Consider the following 22,424-nt stretch of genomic DNA (forward strand, 5'->3'; position numbering starts at 1 on the left):
TTCTAACTACATGATTATGTATAGAAAGGATCAATGTGTCTTTCCAACTATAATACAGCTCCAAAAGATTCACGATGTCACAGAAGAGACAAAACAGTAATTTTTCAACCTCAAAGTGACGATCACTGGTGCTTTTACCCTACTATATTTCTTACTGCAGATATTTGTAATTCTTTACGTTTGGCTTAAATGACTAGAGCACATAGTAGATGACGCGAAAGATTCCTTAGAAAAGGGAAGGACCAAATATAAAAATGTAATTGAGCAAAAAACCAGAAACAGATTCTACACTTCCATCGAACATAATAAACATTTTATACAAACTAACAGATGTCCCAATTTATATTATGAAATATTGAATAAACTGTTATTAACAGTATTGGAGTTAATAAATATCTAGATGTACAGTACCAACTAAGTACTCTCTTATGTGCTAGAGTTTCCATTATTTTTTAAGATAAATATAGATTTCTGTTACAAATCTCTACACATTTGCAACTAAGACTACTAAAACTGTCCACTCAAATTAATTGATTCTCAATGCGTTACAATAAATTAAATTACTCAATAAATAATCATAATGCCAGTATCAAAAGTAAAAAAATATTTATTTTGCAACTCAGACTTAAATACTACAACGGTTCCAGTGACTCCGTAATAATAATATTAATTTCAAACTGAAGAGGAATTCTTCTGACATGATGTCAAATGGGTTCGTAAATTCCACTTTTGGGCAAATCTTTTTCCACATATAGCACACTCAAGTTTACGAATTCCTGCATGAAGATCCAAATGTGTTTTCAGATTGTTGGAACGAGCAAATTTTCGACCACAGATATTACATACAAATGGCTGTTCTCCTGTGTGAGTTGACATATGAAGTTTAAGACTGACTGAACTTGAAAGTTTTGAACCACACACTTCACATTGTGTTGATTCGTTGTGGCTTTTCATGTGGTGTGCTAGGCGATATTTCATCACCATCTTTCCACATATTTTGCAAGAATAACATGTGTTGTCGTGACTTCTTTTATGCTTACGTAGGCCGTGATACGTTCTGAAGATTTTATCACATAAAGGACAAGCATTCTTTTTCTCTCTTTCATGAGTTTCCATATGCTCTTTCAATCTAACCTTTGGCATTTTTCTATCACACACTTCACAACTTACTATATTAAATTTTCTTTCTTCTTTGTAGTGAATAAAACGAATATGTTTTACTAACGTCTTTTTCTCTAAAAACATTTTGTCACAAAGCTCACATGTAAAGTCTTTAGTACGAGAAGTTGAATGTATCACTATATGTCTTCGTAAAACATACAGTTCATTATAACTTCTAGGACAATGTTGACATTTATATTGACCGATTTTATGTTCGTTCCACATATGTTCCCACCGAACTCTCTTTCTCCCAAAGAGCTCCTTTCCACATACAGGACATATTTTGCTACAAACCATCTCCCGTTGGTCTATAATTCTGAAAAATAATTCCAACTAAATAATACTAATAACAAAAATTAGTATAACTTCTATTATATTTTAACATTGAATTCAGAATAAATTTATGTAACACTTCATGTTATTTCACTTGATCATTACTGAATTATTTCTCAGTTACTATTGTTTTATTATTAACATTAACAAAAGTAATTTAGATTCTACATAATAGTAATAATAAGAATAACGAAAGGAACTGCCATGTCTGGTAGATTATATTACAATCTGCACTGATATTCCGGTTAAAATTTCTTTTGAGATAGAAGTGATCGTATATACTTGATTGTAATTGCATTCCTTTCGTTATTTGACTTTTACACCATTTATCATTTTCTTCAGAACACGATTTCCTTTCAACCAGTGTACTAATTGGTTTCTTTAAATATTATTATTACTGTCTCCATTGCTTCCATTTTTTCTTGATTTTCCTTACCACTTCCTCATTTGGTTACCGTCGCACCAACCTCCATATCATAAACTGATTGAGTTATTGTGGTCTAATTGAGACATCCATAACGGAGACATGTATCTGCGTCACATATTTAAATTCTACTATCTTATTAGCGTATAACGAAAACAAATCAAACATGAGAAATGATTGATCATTAGGTGTCCTTGTGCTGAACAAAATGTACGGGCGAGTTAAAAATCTTTATGCCTAATCTCCGGGAAAAAGTAATTTATTTGTAAACCTAAAAACTGATGTTGTATGATAACCTCTCCAACTATTATGGTAAAACTTACTACAACCAAGGTTTGAAAAAAAAACTAACACCTGGGTCCATGTTTTTTTTTTTTTTTAGGTTCTTTTTTTCCGTTTTGGAGAAAACTCTGGGTTCTATATGGACGAGAATTAGTATCGAAAAGTGGTATCCACGAAGAATGAGCAAGACAAGGCAAAATTGTCTTGGTCTTGCACAGATGTTCTTTGCCTTGCAAGTCGAGTCCTGCTTTTGCATACAGTAGACCTAGACTGCAAGACCAAAGTCTATTGCTTTATCATTAATAGTAACGAGCAAAACCAGACCAAGACTGCTATCTTGATCTTCCTGAACGAAGTGTTTTATTCGTCTTGTATATAAAACCAAGATAGACTGCATGTAGAATGACTTCTTGAAGTTTCTCCGTCTATTTTGAAACCACTCTACACTTTATATATATATATATCTTTTTTCGGAATAACGTCAAAGTAAACTGTCCATAATAGTGTTTAATTCCCTTCTGGAGAGGTTTTTCTCAAATAAAAATTGACAGCGCGTGTACGAAAGTTTACAAAAAGGGAAGAGCTAATGGTCCTGTTAATTACGTTTATAATTTTGAAAAGATATATTAAAATACTTTCACTTGTTCTTTGCACGTATCTCTTTGAAAGTACTATCTTAATAACGAATTGTCAAATCCATTCTAACATTAAAATCCAATTTTTATTATTAGTATGTTCTATCTTGTAAAAAGTCTTTAAAACCCTTTTTTCTATTATTTTTATTGGGCACCCTGTAGCAAAGTTTGACTACAACCTAAGCAATCTTCCTTTTCTTTTTTTTAAATTATGACGCTAGGATAGTTAATGAGATATAACCCAAAATTATAATTTACCTACACTCTGTACGATTTGGCACACTTGTTTTATTATGAGACAAAGGAAATTACGTTTCATAACATGAATATTTTTTATTCTTTTTATTATTATTATTATTTCACATACACTCATTTATGTTCCTTGTTACGTATGTCTCAGTATCGTAACTTAGGCTGACCATTAACGAATCTTCAACAGAAAAAAAAAAAACCCTTAAGTTTAAGGAATTATTTCTACCTTAAAACATCAATCACTTCTGTTTAAATCAAATACTTCGCTGAATGCAAAAATGAATAGTTTCATTTTGCCCTACTTTGACCGAGAAGTTATACGCGATTTACTGTATGACGATTTAAACAAGCATGTAGATTCTCACTCTTATTAACGTTTCCGGTTTAAAACTTTAGTTTGGCAACTTTTACAAGTTTTATTTAAGTATTAAGGAATCTCATAAAATACATCTTCATTAACTCTATTTAACTTAATTTTGACAAATCTCCTTTTAACGAAAACTCTTATGATATAATTTCACAACTTTAATTTTAATCCAATGTAAAATTAAATTCACGTTTTTAATTAATTCTTTTTTTTATTACAATTAATCACGTTTCCCGTTAATTTCAGTAATTATGATACAGTTTTAGGGACCCTTTATGGAATTCCTTCACACAAATTTAATTTACAGTTAGCGAAGCATTTTGCATTTAGTTCTACTTCACTTCTTTAATGACACGAATTTATATTACATTTTAAGATCCAAATTTAATCTCACTCGGTTCTATTTCGTCTCATTTGAGCATTTAGAATAAACACGAATGTTCAGTATAAATTAATTTTGATTAAGCGCTATATTTAATTTCCTTCTTTAAAAATTGGTTGGAGTTTAGTTTAACGTAGAATTTTAAATTCCATTCGAAACAACATTGATATTCTATAACTGAAACAACAGCTACGTTTTTTCCCCATTAAAAAAAAAGAAAGAAAAGAAAAGAAAAGATACTGATTCAGTAGCATAGTATGACGCTGGGTTGAGATTCGACAGATCAGGAAGCTACAGAAAGGAAGAGGCACATGCACAAGAATGTATAACTAGCTGACGTCACTCCTACTTCGGCCTTCACCACAAAGGGGAAACTTACTACAAAAGAAAAAGAAAATCTTTGCTGTAATTACTAACAAGGGAGGGTCACGAAGTGGCTCCGCTGAGATCCGAACAAGACAATTGTGTTTGCATTTGATATATTGTAACTAGACGAATCGCAAAGTTGTACGTGCTACCGGGCAAATGTCGTGAGTTACAACATATGTATTTTGTAATGTAAAAGCTACAAATCTGGCAGAATAGTTTGAACCGGGTTATTTGTTCCGAAACAGTTGGCTAAATGGAAAGCTCGGCGAACACGTATCCCATCATTTTCAAGCACACACTTTTTGGGATAAAAAAAAACTTTGCCCCAGGGTCCCAAAAGGGGTCCAACTCAAACTTTTCAAGTGACAAGGGAGTTAAGTAGCACATAGTTTGAAAGCTGTCGTAAAATGAAAGAAAATGGAGCAAGTCTCGACCCTACGACAACCCTGTGCAAAATGACGGCGGGTCAAAATGTAAGCAAAAAATTAATTGAAAAGTCCATGATCACCCTTACAAACCGGAAACGGTGAGACAAATGTGAAGTCAGGGAAGGAGGTGTGGCATTATTTTCAATGTATAACGATTTAAGTTAAAACGTCTTGTCCCAGTGGGGTCCGACTAAAAAGTTTCAAACGGCAAGAGGGGTTAAGTAGCACATCGTTTGAAAGCTCTTGTTAAATAAAAGATCCTGCAATTCTTGACTTTCTACGAGAGCCCTGTGCAAAATGGTGTATGTCTAAATGTCAACAGTAGCTTAATTGAAAATCTATGGCCGCCTGAATCCAAGATGGCCGCTTAAAACCTATGTCATTCATACCAGTACAAATATATATATATCTTTACTTTTCTCTATTATTTATTTAGAAATAATAGGAAGACTAAAGAACAACTAAACTTCGACTCATTTCAACTATTATTTCATTCCGTAACAACACATATATGTTTTGTTCCTAATGCTCGTTCGTCACGGTTCTCTCAATATTATTAGTTGAATATAACGAATATGCGATGAACACACAACTCTGGCTTGCTATTCATACTGTTCAACAAAAGTTGAACACCTTCGGGTATTTTTCTAATTTTGTCATACGTAGTTGATACATAAAGGACTTGCTGCACCTGTCAGGTTGGGGGCTCTATTGTAACGTATTCGTAATGGTTATATTTGTATGTCATTCGTTTGTTTGATCGCAATATTTCAACTAATACCATATATATATATATATACACCCTCCATTCCAAAAGAAACCGAACTTTTGAAAACAAATAGTACCACTAGTGCCATCTGTTGTAATATTTTACCGGTAGATGGCGTAGTTCCTCATTGACAACTGGTATAAATGTCATGACATTTGGATGCACGGCAACAAAGTTATTGCGTTTCAACTGTCAGTGTGTTGTGTACATCGGTCGGAAAATGAGTTTCAAACAACGAGCTGCAATTGAGTTTTGTGTTAAACTGGGTAAAACTTTTAGTGAAACGCACCAAATGCTACAAAATGCATATGGTGATGAATGGCTATCCCGTACGCAAGTTTACGAGTGGTTCAGGCGATTCAAATCGGGTAGAGAGACGCTGGATGATGACGAAAGATCAGGCCGTCCCAGAACCGGATTATCGGAAGAAAACATCGAAAAAGTGCGTGAATTCATCAAACATAACAAAAAAAATCGTCGGTGAAAGTTATTGAAATGGAATTAGGCATTCCTCAAACAACCGCATACCGCATTTTGACCGAAGTTTTGGGCCTTAAGAAGGTTATTCGCGGTTTGTACCACACAAACTCACCGAAGACCAAAAAGTTGATCGAATTGCGCATTGCAAAGACATCGTTAAAAGCGCTCGGCAGGATCGAAACTTCTTGAAATCGATTGCAACTGGTGACGAGACGTGGTGTTTTGAATATAAGCCCGAAACAAAGCGGCAAAGTGCTGAATGGAGAGCGCCGGATGAAGGAACACCCCAAAAAAGTCGCTTGGTGAAGTCAAAAGTTAAGGTGATGCTGATTTGTTTTTACGATTCAAAAGGAATTATCTACAAAGAATTTGTTCAGCCCGGCCAGACAGTCACTGGAGAGTTTTACTTGGGCTCCATGAAGCGTTTGCTGGCAAGAATTCGTCGTATTCGGCCCGAATATCGCGAAATCGGCAGTTGGACTCTTTTGGACGATAATGCACCATCACATCGTTCGCGACTTGTAACTGAATTTTTGGTCAAAAATCACATTATTCGGTTGCATCATCCGCCCTATTCACCAGATCTCGCTCCGTGCGATTTCTATCTGTTTCCGAAACTGCATTTGGCGATGAAAGGAAAGTGGCACGCATCGATTGATGCCATTGAGAAGGCGACGACCGCCGTCCTAAAGACCATTCCAATAAAGGACATGGAGCAGTCGTTTGGCAACTTGTTGGAGCGTGCAAATATGTGTATCGATGCAGAAGGGGAATACATTGATTAATAAAAATGATTTGTTCCAAAATGTACATTGCTTTTTTTTGTTTTTTTAAATCGTTCGGTTTCTTTTGGAATGGAGGATGTATATATATATATATATATATATATATATATATATATATATATATATATATATATATATATATATATATATATATATATATATATATATATATAAGGGCGCATCCAAGGGGGGGTCTACGGGGCTATAGCCCCCCCTGGATGCTCAGGTTAACACTGGATAAAATGGGCTTCAATTCTGCTTTACACTGGATAAAACGGCAAATTATGGTTTAGCTCCTCCCTTGATCATATCCTGGACCCGCCACTATATATACATATATATATATAAACATTTATTTACAAGATTGGTGAGCAGTACCAAACCACATGTAAATCACTTCAGTGCATCGAGCTGCGCAAACTTTGTTGGTTTCTCACAATATTCCAAGAAAGAGCATAAATCTAAACTCATTTTTCACTCTGGCAGCCATACTGTATTACAGATGATACTCTTTGATATATTGTGGATATCTGCTATTAACCATAAACGTAAATATCACATTTCGCTTCTGTATCAGCAGTGGTGATGGGCTGGACATGCGTTCAATACATAGAGAGGCATTTTAAACTCAAGATGTCGCGTTTTTTTTTGTTTTTGTTTTTTTTTTTTAACATTTCGCATCTTCTCGTCACCTACTCATCAATATTTATTCCAAATTTGGTTTTCCTAGATTCAGCAGTTCAGTATGCCTATCCTTTCGAATTAGTTTTAAGCGGCCATCTTGGATTCAAGGTGGCCATAGATTTTCAATTAAGCTTTTGTTTACATTTTGACCGGCCGCCATTTTGCACAGGGTTGTCGTAGAAAGTCGATACTTGCTCCACTTTCTTTTATTTAACAACAGCTTTCAAACGATGTGCTACTTAACCCCCTTTGCCATTTGAAACTTTTGAGTTGGACCACGTCTGGGATCCTGGAGCAGTTTTTTTTTTTTTTTTTTTTTTTTTTTTTTTTTTTTTTTTTTTTTTATACTACAAAAAGTATGTCCTTGAAATGATGGGATACGTGTTCTCCGAGTTTTCCATTTACCCAATCGTTTACGAACAAATGACTCGATTCAAACTATTCTCCCAGGTAATTTTTTGTAGCTTTTACATTACAAAATATGTTGTAACTCACGATATTCCGCCCGGTGGCACGTATAACCTTGGGGTTTTTCTAGTTATAACATGTCAAATGCAAACACAATTGTCTCGTTCGGATCTTACCGGAGCAACTTCGTGACCCTCCCTTGTAAGGAGAATCATTTTCTAAATCTTAACGGATTTTAAAAGGAGTCCGCGTTTATCTTACTTTTTCCTTTAAGATTTGATTACACGAAAAGTGGGATCATTTTATTTGCAGCAGAAGTGTTTATTTAAGACGTGCTTAATCATGAGACGCTCTTTTCTATCGATCCTCAGTTATCAAAATTTAGGATAAGTCCTGAGTCAATAAAAGTAAAAATTCACTGATTTTTAGGTTTAGTGAGATAATTATAATAACCCCAAGCTGACTTTTCGTAGTACTTACAAATAGTTTTTAATCACTGTTGGGAGTATGGGTATCACCTTAGAAGAAAAACAGTATGTACCATATTCAACTTAACAGTATATTTGTAGCATTGGATAGACCAGCGATTAGGGTATAGCCGACGGTAGTTTCCGACTTGCTATATTGTTGAGAAAAGGAATGGTACGTAGGTTTATTACACGAAATCTATATCTAGTCAAACCAATAGGACAAGCGGAGCTCTACATCTTGTAACAGGACATCGTTGAGGCTTTTAATACTAATTCGGATTCACAAGAAACTTCGGAGGTCCGGACCTCTTAGCCACCCAGAATAAGCACCCATGTGCTTCACCCCCGAACATACGCCTGTAGCAGAGAAAGTAATGTGACAACCTATAAGCAACTTAGGTAAAAGATCTTTCTACATAAACTTTCTATACGAAAACAGAACAGTAGAACGACACTAGGGGAGGACACCATATCTGAGGCCTGAATCCAGTAGCTACGCTATTTAGTATTTGGTAAACAATGTAAAGGGTAAGTAACTACCGGCAAACTAAAATATTTGGTCTCCTAGGGTAATAGAAGAAGTTCTTCCAGCTTACATACGACAGATAATGAAATACAAAGTAAACATGAAAAAAAAAAAAAAAGATATCAGTACACAAATGAGATAATATAGAAGTTACGGAACAACAACTGCTTCCGATGGTCTAAAAAATGAAGTAATTATAAAACTTGGCACTCTGGTGCTACCAAAGGTATACTGAATGTCTAAAATAAAAGGAAATAATATAGCAATGAAAAGAATCAAATCCGATTATCCTAAAAGACAGTAAAGACAGTCCACAAGTCATACAAGTCAATTTGCCTCATACACATACAAAGCGTAAAATATTTGAAAAAGTACTTGTCACAGAGATAAAACAAACTGGAATTATTACTTCACAAACTTTTACAGTTAATTTAAAAGAATAATTCTTCAAAAACAGAGCAATGCAAATATGAATGGTATTGCGAAAGGAAACAACATAGCTGGAAAGAGGTTTCGAAACTATATTGGTAACAAACCGATGGGCCTTTTCAACATTTTTTCCACAATGCTAATTACTCATATTAGCTCTTTTGTAATATGGCGCATTACATTTCTAGTAAATTTTATCTTGATTACATATCACGTTTGTAAGTGTCGAATTACATTTATTCTGACAGGTAAATTTACGGCATAAGGCACAATCTATACTCTGAGAAGAAAACCTTAATTGGGAATATTCAAATAAACTGAACCTCGGGTTACGAACATAATTCATTTTATAATACTGTTCGTAAACCGAAATTATTTTTTCCATCGAAATTACTGTAAATACAATTAATCCGTTCTAGCCACAGGAACTCGGTGCTATATGTATATTTTACATTTCTAAATGTTTTTTGCAACAAATATAGAAGGTAGCAGTATGTTTTATAAATGCAAATAAATAACACTAAATTAAATGAAGTGGCATGAGAGCTAAAAATGACAAAATGTGCAGAAATAAAGAAAAATAGTAGTTTTTGAACACAGAACTCTGAGAGATTTACGACAAACAAGCATTACTGGGAGTGTAGAATTGTCGATACAAGCGTGGTACGCGTTCATATCCTTAAATAATGTTCCTAAGCCGAGGGACAAAACTCTTCACAAAACTTGTTCGTAAACCGAGATGTCACTATATTATACAAAGGGAAAAATAGTAGTGAGCCATAGGTTAGAATGTTATTGAGTGACTAATTTCTTGTGTTGAAAGATTGCGTAAAATCCTCAATTGTTAAGGATTATATTCGATTGGAGTTACAATTTAATAGGTAAATTTGACATTTAGTTTACACTTTGATGAATATATGATTTTCTCTCCTATGCTAATGCAAAATATTTATATTTTTTAAAACGTTTTTATTACCGGTAGTAGGTTTCGTATATTTGATTGTCAGAATTCCATAAACCACTAAGACTCAAGATTTATCTAAGTCATTGCTATCAGTTTTTGTTAACTCGTTAATACAAATATATCACTAAGATACTTTATTTCAAAAAACTAAATTAAATAGTTTTATCTCAGTAAATACTATTGAATATTTGCAGTTTTCACAGGCATACCAAGCGATGGTGGGATAGTGCTAAGAATAAATCTGCTTCTTCTATTTCACAAGCTAAAAGCTTTATATCTAATTTTTCTTTAGAAAAAATCCACTCAGACTTATGTGACAATAGCTACTCGGTCCTGTTTACTGCATGTTAGTGGCGTCACAAAGGCCGGAGGTCAATTACCCCCTGTAGGCCCAATCCTATCCTACGGAAGAAAATAGGAAAACGCTAAGGGATATGTACCAGCTTTATTAACAAGAATTAAACTTTACATTTTTTTTATTACAAAGTTAGGCACTTTCATGAACATTTGTTTATAAGGTGTATGATGTATGAACTAGAAAAATATAAAAGAAGCCAACAGCACAACCATTATTTCAGTTAAATGTTTTCATATGAAAAATGTGATTTATTCCCGCAGTACAACTAGTTTAACTACATAGCTTAAAGAAAGACAAGAGCGATGGAACTTTCATGCTCTATTGAAATATTCAATTGTGTACAATGTTTCTTTTAGACATGTTTTTTGGGGGGAGGCCAAAATAATACGTCTGTAATATAATAATAAATAGAATAGTAACAGCAGTGCCCCCCGGAATACTAAGTGTCCCCCCTCCCGCGGAACACTTTTTCTGAAAGAACGACTGATTGTGTATTAGTGATATACGGTTGTTTCACATAATACAAGACAGTAAAAACATAACTCTACAAAAATAAAAAATCAGGACAAATACAGAAATAAATACTATATTTTTAAATGCAGGATATTTGTAATGCTATATGTTTGGTTTAAGTGGCTAGAAAACAAAATAGATGTGAAGGATTTCTTAGAAAAACAAAGTAAGTAGCCTATCAATCAAACACAAAAATGTAGTTGCGCAAAAAACCAGAAACTCATTCTATACTTCGGTCAAATATATTAAATTTAATACAAACTAACTGATATCCCAATTTACATTATGAAAATATTTAATAAACTGTTATTAATATCATTGGAATTAATGAATATTTGCATGTACAGTACGAACCAAGTACTCTCTTACATGCTACCTTTTTCATCAAATTATTTTAAACTAAGTATGGACTACGGTTATTAATATAAGCATCTGCTACTAAGACCACTAAAACTGTCCACTAAAATTAATTGTACCACGTTCCAGTGGAGAAAAGGGACGGTATCCAGAAAAAAAATTCTTTTATTCAAAAACTTCTAAAACCGTTAGTGAAAAATAGAAAGGAGTAACTTCATATAAAAAACAAACAATAACTGTCCCTAACACGGAAGAGAATTCTTCGCAAAACTATTAACAGCCACTGTACAGAAATATAAGTCTTGAAGTAACGTCACAGTCAAAAGAAACGGAAGAAATAGGTTCTTCGATAAAAATACTGTACATCTGAGCGTCCTCATTACAAGACGGAAGGAAAGCAGTGACCAAGTTTAGAAATATCAAAAATATTTTGGCCAAAGTGGAATAAGATAGAGGGCTATGACGTAATTGGGTCAAAGTTACGGTTTGTAATATGGAAGAGATTTGAGATGGTTTATAACAATTTGTTCAGTTCGTTCAATGATCAGTACGATTCAGATCTATGCGTGAGCTGGATCTCTCCGCACAGTCTATCGTGTTTCGTAACCCGCGAAGACCCATCCGTGGTCTGTAGGGCAGTAAATAATTAGGTACGAAACTTATATCATTTAGCTGAATTAACTTACGGCCAAAGTGTACTTATGTTTAAATCACTGTGTAGTCGCGAATTTTACTTGTCGTTATATTTTTAACAGTGTAGGAATGGTTGTAATTATGTAAGTATAATAAGTCATATATTTCAGTATTCATACCTGATTGATTAAGGTTATTCAAGATAGAGTTAACTACGTCTCATTGTGACGTTACCCCAGTGTATTCTGGAGTAGATAGGAAACTTAATATTGCTTTCTTTCGAAATTCGTCTTCGTGGCGAATAACTTTTTGGGTACACTAATAATTACACTCTGTAATATTATGTTACGTATTAATGCTGTCAATCAAGGTTAGAATGTTTCATGTTTTGGACAGCATGATCCTCGAACCCAGGATCTTTGATACTTTGTACTACCATTGCAATAACCTTTGTAACTAACTCACAAAAAGAACATCTGGCCATGGGCATAGGTGGAGCTATAGGGGCAATGTTCCCCCCCCCCCCCAACTTTCTGACAAAAAATAAAAATGCCACCTATAAGAGACTTCAATTCTCATTTGTATCTACCGTGCCCCCCAGGAGAAAATTCCTAACTCCGCCATGGCCACGGGTGAATCAAAATAAATGAATTTACATTACAAAGAACTTTATGGAACTTGGAACAGTAATTTTCAATCTTTGTAAGACTGCGCCGCGGTTCATAAGTATACTTGTAAATATATTTCCAATATTTATTTTTTTATTTGGAACACAAGAAATATTTAACTTGACTATTAAACGAACTCACATAAGGTATGTATAGGTTATAAAGTGGTGTTACAATGTGTGAAAATGTGAAGAAATCGGTTCAAAGGAGGGTTTATCGAACTATGCATAATCATCAAGACTATTAATACATTCGTGGATATGAGCTCCTTCGTGGCTAAGCGGTTAGCGTACTTGCCTTTGGTGTGGGAGACCCGAGTTTGACTCCCGGCGGGAGCGCATTGGTTCGGATTCCACGTTAATCAGTAGGTCCCGTCTCATATAGCCTCACTGCTGTAAGGGACATTAAACTCACCTCGTTCGTGGATATAGGAATCACATTGGTAAGTACAAAATTACATTTGAATTGACTATAAATTTTAACGAATTAAGTTACCCTTACAATATTGCGATAAATGTGCAATATCTGCAATAAGCAATAAATGTTCTGGTATATCATGTTGTTATTTTAGCACTTCAGATATCAAATCGAGTTCGTCTAAACAAACCTAAATACTGACTGATTTCAGTTGTGAAAAATGAACATTTTAGGCACGGCTAATAGAAATCTAAGAATGACAAGAGAAATGATAAATTTAGAACATCCGACCTTTACTTCTCCATGCATAGATTAATCACGAAAACTACGATGGATTTTAGTTCAACATCAGACAAGTGAATTAGCTCGTTAACATTATAACTTACCTTGATTGTAATGGGTATTCACGCAAAATAGGAAAAACATGAAACTAAAAGGCCAATCCAACATTTTCTACTTTGTTGAAGTTAGGGTTGCAGTGGAAAGGTGTCATCTATCGTGTTATTGCAGAATTTTAGGATAATACAAAAAAGGTAAAAATAATAGCTATAAGTGTTCTGAAAGTCAAGCACCTCCACCCCCTTTAAATTTCTGAACACCCCCGCTTTTGAAATCCTGGCGGAAGCACTGTTACATACAAATGGCTGTTCTCCTGTGTGAGTTGACATTTGAAGTTTAAGACTTTTTGAACTTGCGAGTTTTAAACCATATACTTTACATTGTATTGATTCGTTGTGGTTTCTCATGTGGTCTGCTAGGCGATATTTCAAAACCATGTTTCCACATATTTTACATGGCCAACACGTGTTGTTGTGAGATTTTTTTTATGAATATGCATGCAGTGATGCGTTCTGAACATTTTATTACATAAAAGACAAAATACTTTTTATATCTTTCATGGGTTTCCATGTACTCTTTCAATCTACACTTTGGCATTTTTCTACCACACGCTACACAGCTCTCAATATTAATTTTTTCCTTTTTGTGAATAAAGCGAATATCATTATCTACTAAGCTTTTCGTGAAAAGCATTTTGTCACAAAGCTCACACGTAAAGTCTTAAGTACGAGACGTTGAGTGTATCACTATATGTTTTCGTAGAACATGTAGTTCATTATAACTTCTAGGAAAATGTTGACATTTATATTTACCGATCTTATGTTCCTTAGGAATCCTTCTGACATGATGTCAAATGGGTTCGTAAATTCCACTTTTGGGCAAATCTTTTTCCACATATAGCACACTTAAGTTTACGAATTCCTGCATGAAGATCCAAATGTGTTTTCAGATTGTTGGAACGAGCAAATTTTCGACCACAGATATTACATACAAATGGCTGTTCTCCTGTGTGAGTTGACATATGAAGTTTAAGACTGACTGAACTTGAAAGTGTTGAACCACACACTTCACATTGTGTTGATTCGTTGTGGCTTTTCATGTGGTGTGCTAGGCGATATTTCATCACCATCTTTCCACATATTTTGCAAGAACAACATGCGTTGTCGTGACTTCTTTTATGTTTACGTAGGCCGCGATACGTTCTGAACATTTTATCACATAAAGGACAAGCATACTTTTTATCTCTTTCATGGGTTTCCATATGCTCTTTCAATCTAACCTTTGGCACTTTTCTATCACACACTTCACAGCTCACTATATTCAATTTTCTTTCTTCTTTGTAGTGAATAAAACGAATGTGACTTTCTACTAAGCTTTTCGTGAAAAACATTTTGTCACAAAGCTCACACGTAAAGTCTCTAGTACGAGAAGTTGAATGTAACACTATATGTCTTCGTAAAACATGAAGTTTATTATGACTTCTACGACAATGTTGACATTTATATTTACCGATCTTATGTTCCTTCCACATATGTTCCCACCGAACTCTCTTCCTCCGAAAGAGCTTCTTTCCACATACAGGACACATTTTGCTACAAATCATCTCCCGTTGGTCTATAATTCTGAAAAATAAATCAAACTAAATAATACTAATAACAAAACTCAACGTAACTTCAATTATATTTTAAGAACATTGAAGTCAGAATAAATTTATGTAACACCATGTTATTCAATTGATCATTAAAGCTTTTTCTCTATCTTTCGCTCTAACTGAATTATTCCTCAGTTACTAAGAAACTTCCATGCCTGGTAGGTTATACCACAATCTGCACTGATATTCCGGTTAACATTTCTTTTGAGATAGAAGCGATACTTGATTGTAATTGTATTCCTTTCGTTATTTGACTTTTACACCATTTATCATTTTCTTCAGAACACGATTTCCTCTCAACCAGTGTACTAATTGGTTTCTTTTAATATTATTATTACTGTCTCCGTTGCTTCCATTTTTTCTTGATTTTCCTTACCACTTCCTCATTTGGTTACCGTCGCACCAACCTCCATATCATAAACTGATTGAGTTATTGTGGTCTAATTGAGACATCCATAGCGGAGACATGTATCTGCGTCACATATTTAAATTCTACTATCTTATTAGCGTATAACGAAAACAAAACAAACATGAGAAATGATTGATCAATAGGTGTCCTTGTGCTGAACAAAATGTACAGGGGAGTTAAAAATCTTTATGCCTAATCTCCGAGAAAAAGTAATTTATTTGTAAACCTAAAAACTGATGCTGTATGATAACCTCTCCAACTATTAAGGTAAAAATTACTACAACTGGGGTTAGAAAAAGAAAACTAACCCACTGGGCTTACGTTGCTTTTTTCGGATTTCACTGTTTGTGTTGTTATTTCGATTTGGAGAAAAGTCTGGGTTCTTTATGGACGAAAATAAGTATCGAAAAGTGATATTCAATAAACATGAGCAAAACAAAACAAAATTGTCTTGGTATTGCACAGATGTTCTTGGCCATGCAAATCGAGTCCTGCTGTCCTGGTTTTTGATATGGTAAACCTAAACTGCACGACCAAGGTCAATTTCTTTATCATTAATAGTGACGAGCAAAATAAGGCAAAGACTATTATGGTCTTGGTCTTTCTGAACAAAGTGTATGTATAACAAAGACAGACTGTATGTAGAACCACCTCTCGAAGTTTTTCGGTCTGTTTTGGCATCACTGTATATTTTATATATTTTTTCGGAGCAACGTCAAAACAAACTGTCCAAGATAGTGTTAAAATTCCCTTCTGGAGAGGTTTTTCTCAAATAAACATTGACAGTGTGTGTACGAAATTTTATGAAAAGGTCCTATTAATTACATTTATAATTTGGAAAAGACGTATTAAAATACTTTCACTTGTTAAAATTATATGGGCGAATGAGTGGATGATTCAAATTAACAAGAAACTGGCTACTTACCAATTATTCGTATATAAGTAGCCGATTTTTTGTTAACTTCTACTTGTTCTTTGTACATATCCACCTATGTATTAAATGCTAGGTTTATGTTTGTCTCCAAAGAAAAGTTTATATGTTTATCTCCAATCCTTTCGACAATGAGATATTGGATACCACAAGTGCTAGAAACGTGTTTTTTTCACTGATCGAATGCAAATTTTGTGTAGATTGTCCAGTTCTATTGAATATTAAAAAAGCATGGCCGTTATTTCTTTATTACATATTTTAGGGATACACTGGAAGTGTTTACATTTTTAAAAAACATATCCTACGAGTTATACATTCCAACACGACATAGTTATATATATGGGTCGCATATCGCTCAGGCGTTTGTTTCATGGACACATGATAATGAAAAGCGAAGGATAACAGTAAGATGAATCTTTATTGTTTGGAGTGTTTTGCTCAATGAACACCATATATAACTGACATTATAATTAACTGTGTGTAATGTATTTGCTTATAACATACTGCATGCAAGAAGAAAACAGTGGTCATACAGAATTACAAAACTCCAACCAGAAGTAGGCTCAAATCTTGCAAACGGTGCGAGATATTTTAAAAATAATAATAAAAATTCCCTTATGATACACCTTGTAAATTTTTATCAAGATCTCCTTCACTTGTGTCTGTAAAGAGACACGCACAGATGTGAGGAATGACAAGAAGATTCATGTTCATATGTGAATCATGCACTGTGTAGTGAGCGCAAGTTCAGCTAGTTCTAACATTAAAATCCAATTTTCATTATCAGTATGTTGTAAAATGCCTTTTTTTAAAATTATTTTTTATTGGGGTCCCTGTGGCAAAAACCTTGACTGCAACCTCAGCAATCTTTCTTTTTTTTCTTAATTATGACACTAGCATCGTTAATGAGATATAATCCAAAATTATAATTTACCTACACTCTGTGCGATTTGTCACATTCGCTATATAATGATTCAAAGGAAATTACGTTCCATAACATAAATATCTTTTTTAACATACAACTGATTTATGTTGCTTGTGAGTATTTCTCAGTACCCTAACTCAGGCTGACCATTAACGCATGGCACATGTTGCGGGAAGTACAAGCTATTTGAGTAGAGGGGTAACGAACCATCAGTGACAAAATTATTTGCGATCCTAAGAACAGTTCCAGAAAAAGAAATGGCACAATAGTGAATATATTCAACACACATTCAAATTACTCATGCAGTTCAGCATTTGGTTGTAAGTAACTAGTTTAAATAGACTAATCTTACAAAATTGTCAACACTGATTTCAATTTACTTGATTCGGTGACTGGAAAGAGATTTAACAATTCAACTTCCTGTACTGTAAAAATACCTCATAAATAGTCTTCGTTTGTAAGTTTCCCTCTTTCGAAATAGAACTCAAAAGAAAAAATACTATTACCATTAACAAATTACTCTTTTAAATTTGGGTATGATAAGCAAAGAACTGCTTCCGCCTTCAGACTGGATTTAAAGTTATTAAGAAACTGCTAAATAATTTAATTAACAAATTAAGGAGATCAATTTTTACAACTACTGGTATTATTCTGTAATTTAGAGCACTTACTAATTTTAAACAGGAGAAAGAAGAATTTTTTTTACCATTAATTCTCCGATCTCGTTCAATCAGGAAACATCTGACTGAACTCAACTAATCCAACTACATGTAGTTTCCTAAACGCCTTGTATTTTAAATTCTCTTTATATCTTAATTACAAAAGTTTTATTCGTCTATCGCAGGAACTATTTGCATTTGAAAACATCAATCTATTTAAATTAATTACTTTACTAAAGTAAAAAATGAAAAGTTTCATTTTGCCCTACTTTGGCCCAAAATTTCTACGTAATTTATTGTATCAAGATTTACAGACGCAAGAAAATTCTCACTCTTACTAAAGTTTCTGGTTTAAAATTTCTAGTTTGGCAATTTTTACAAGTTTTAAGTATTAAAGAATCTCATTACATACCTATTCATTAACTCTTTTTAACTTAATTTTGACAAATCACCTTTTAATGAAAACCCTTATGATGCAAGTTCACAACTTTAAATTTAATCCAATGCAAATTAATTTCAGTAATTATGATACAGTTTTAGGAAATTCCTTCACACAAATTAAATTTACAGTTAGCGAAGCATTTTGCATTAAGTTTCACTTCACTTCTTCAACTGCACGAATTTATATTACTTTTTAAGATCCAAATTTAGTATCACTCGGTTTAATTTCGGCCCATTTGATCATTTAGAACGAACATGAATGTTCACTATAAATTATGTTTTGATTAAGCGTTTTATTTATTTCCTTCCTCTTTAAAAACAGCTTAAATTTTAGTTAAAAAAAAAAAACTGCTGCAGAAACAAAGTGGAATAACCTCAAATCATCAAGGATTTTAATGAAATATTTCACTAGATTAAAGCGCTCAAAGTCTTTTTTCTCTTTCTCGATACCACGGGGGCGCGGTGGCTCAGTGGTAGAGCGTTCACCTTCGGTGCTTGTGGTTCCTGGTTCGATTCCAGATCGCGCCGTGTGGACTTTGTGGTGGACAAACACCGTGTTCGTGGGTTTTCTCGGGAATCTCCCATTTCCTCCCACTTTCTTCATTCCACTATTTAATTCATATCTCATTATCACCTCTCCTTTAGCCTAACCGGCATAACCGTGGAAAACTTAATATTTCATTTCATTTCATTTCTTTCTTGATACCACAATCTTCAAAACAAACAATAATAGTAATTTAACAATAAAGGAAAAGCATATTTCTTCAACTGAAATTTTAAAAAAGGAAAGAAAAAAAAAGTTTTCTCCTCTCCAAAATATATAGTAATAATTCAACAAAACGTTACAAGATATACATTAACAGTTTTCTTTCAGTCTTTCTGTGCAGTCAGTCCTGTTTACCGTTACACCTGTTATCCTATCCACAAGTTCGATTGACCTATTGGTTTGATGAGATCTGGATTTCGTGTAATAAATCTTCTACGTGCTATCCCTTTTCTCAATAATGTAGAAAGGCGGATACTAGCGTTGCCTATACCCTAATCACTGGTGTAGCCAACGCTATAAATACACTGTTAAAAAGAATATGGTATATAGTGTTTACCTTCCAACGATGACACACAACTCCTAACAATGACTGAAAACTACTTGTATAAACTACGAAAATGAACTTTAGATTATTATAATTATCTTTCTATATCTTTCTAAACTTAAAAATCAGTGAAGAAATTTTGACTTTTTATGGCTCAGGTCTTCTCCTAAATTTTGATAACTGCGGATCGATGAGAAAGAGCGTCTCATGATTGGACACGTCTTAAATACTTACTTCTGCTGGAAATAAGAGGATATCCCTTTTCGTGTAATCAAATCTTAAAGGAAAAAGTAAGATAAACAGGGACTCTTTCTATTCAAGGACCAAGGAGACACGAAAACATTTGAATTATCCAAAAATATGAATTTGAAAGTACGCCAAATCAAGTGAACAAACAAAACTGCCAAATATGAAAAAGTAATTAACATACAGTATTCTTTACTGTTACTAAGAGTACTATTTGCCTTATAAAATACCACAAACAAATAAACAGCAGTTGCTCGCTGATACATTAAGCCACGCGTAACAAAGAAAACAGTCTCTGAAGAATAAAAGTGAGATGTAAACGAAGTTACTAAGATAAAAATAGAAAGATTACCTTGGAACGCCCACTGAATTTCTCTGAGAAAGGTTTGGGAAAAGCTTATGTTGCATGAGACGAGTTTATTATTATTATTATTATTATTTGTAGAAATCCTATCTCGTAAATATTTATGTTCATGACTGCACTAAAATAATGTGACTGGGATATGGGTTTGATTGAATCTTATGAACCTTATACTTAAAACAAACTAACGATCGGTCATATACTACAAATTTTCTACTTTTCAATAAGGTATGATAATTAGAAGACTCGTAAATATTTTTCAGATCTTCTTGGATACGAGATTTCGGAGAAATTTCCCTTGGCATGTCAGTAATTTCAAATTATAACTCTTGGAAGTTAAGTAAGAAATCAATTATTACTAATAATTTTCACGACAAAACAGCTGTTACAATTTTAAGCCTATGAATCATTTTTATGTCATACATTTAATCTCTTGGAAAGGGAAGCTACGAAAACGAAATATTTTAGTTTTACTTTCCATGGTAATGTAATGTAAGCTAAAGAAGGATGATGTTGAGAAATGAGTAAAATGGTGAATCAACGAAGTTGTTAGGTGATTTTAACAATTAACTAATTATTACAACTAGTAAGTAAGTCACTTTCAGATACATATGCTTCACAATTAGAACTATGTTGTCACTGTTAGGAGTTATTAATGTTAGAAGAAATTAAACAATACATACCATATCCTATTTAACACTGCATTTTTACAAAAATAAATAAATAATATACTCCAGCAGTAAAAAAGCTTTGAGTTGATTTTGAGTTTAACGTCCCTTTCAGCGGCGAGGCTATGTGAGACATGGACCTATTGATTAACGTGGAACCCGAACCATATGAGCTACTGCCGGGAATCGAACCTTGGTCTCCAGAAAATCAAATACTTCTTTAGTCCAGTACAGCATTTCCAAAGCATATCTACAAACCAGTGTTTCGTAATGTTGTACCTTAGAATCTATGAATAGTTTCAGACATCATGCTCTGATCTTAATAACTTGTACAGTATTTCCTGTTTAGCCGTCTCTGCTGTAGTACGGAAAAGCAATGAACAAAAAGAAGTTTCGTTTAATCTGTAGACAAAAGATCAATTAAATAAACCATTAATCAGTAAAAAAAAAAATAAAAAATAAATAAAATAAAGTCCGTGCCCATCGTGCACAACAAGGCTACAAACATGCTACATGTTGCTGAAGTTGTGTCTCAGAAGTTAGATAGAAGAGATGTCATAGTGACTCGGAAGTTATAACATTGAAGGCGTGCCGTGCCGTACCGTACCGTACCGTACTGCAGAAAATGTTAGATCATCACAATAAGTAAAAATTAATATGTGGAAAAATTAGCAGAGAAGGTATTCAAAGTTTTATACGCTCAACATGAAACCAACCCAAGAAATGACAAGAACTTCAGTGGTAAAAGACGGAAGAGGAAGAAGAAAGCATATTTCAATTATTTGATGGACTTACTGAAGCAGATTTGCAGTGAATATTAATAGAAACAACAGATCTTACCATGATTCCTTCCACATAGTCCAGACAGAAGATATTCTGAATGGATGATTCGGCAGCCACGACAGCTCTACCTCTAAGCACTGAGTGTAACTTATTCAACATCTCTGTCAGAATTATGTTTTTCAGGCAATACCAAGAATGAAACATAATATCACCTTGCGCAAGAATATGTACAAACAGAAAAAGCTTCTGGAGTACAACTCTAATAAGCCTTGTTGTTCCTTTAAGTGAAATACTCCCGCATCCCACTTTGTACTCTACACTCTAAAGAACAGCATGGTTTGACAGAACCCATGCAGTTTGTGAACACTATACATCACAATTATGAACTCATTATTTCTAGACTCTTTAATATTTATTTAAAAAAAAAATAAATAAAAACTGAACTTCTCGTTTTGTACTTGATATTGGAATTGTATGTACATTCGACGTACGCAAGGTCCTCCAACAAGAAGCCTGAAGTGGCATCTTACTAATAATGTGATCCAGATAATGTAATTTAGAATAACCAGGGAGTTCGTATCGGCAAAACAAAATTGCAAACCTTCACCTCATTTGCAAATGATTTTATAAAGACGGTTAGTGTCAAAGCTGGAAGTGCTCATGCCTCCTCGTTCTTACAACAAAAGAAACAACTGGAAGAGATGTTAGTATTGGAGAAGGTATTAATCTCTATACTTTAGAGAAATATTCCTCCTTTGTTATTCAAAGTGAACCCCAATACCAGCAGAAGACCAGTAGAAGCCTACTGTATAGTTTATCCAACTGA

General features: G+C 33.8%; 1 protein-coding gene across 5 annotated transcripts in view; it reads right to left on the reverse strand.

The window, feature by feature from the left end:
- Positions 1-587: 587 nt before the first annotated feature.
- Positions 588-22,424, reverse strand: part of LOC145694653 (uncharacterized) — a 34,531-nt gene continuing 12,694 nt past the window's right edge. For 3 of the 5 annotated variants that reach the window (XM_081771091.1, XM_081771092.1, XM_081771093.1), the window contains exon 3: positions 588-1,477. In XM_081771091.1, coding sequence (XP_081627217.1) covers positions 673-1,477 — 805 coding nt within the window. In that variant the 3' untranslated portion in view covers positions 588-672. Of the gene's footprint in view, positions 1,478-10,579; positions 15,056-22,424 lie in introns of those variants that run through there. The other 2 variants (XM_081771095.1, XM_081771094.1) reach the window with 2 other exon arrangements.

Source organism: Thermobia domestica, chromosome 9 (genome assembly GCF_964235325.1).
Source record: "Thermobia domestica chromosome 9, izTheDome1.hap1.1, whole genome shotgun sequence".
Classification (NCBI taxonomy): Eukaryota; Metazoa; Arthropoda; class Insecta; order Zygentoma; family Lepismatidae; genus Thermobia; species Thermobia domestica.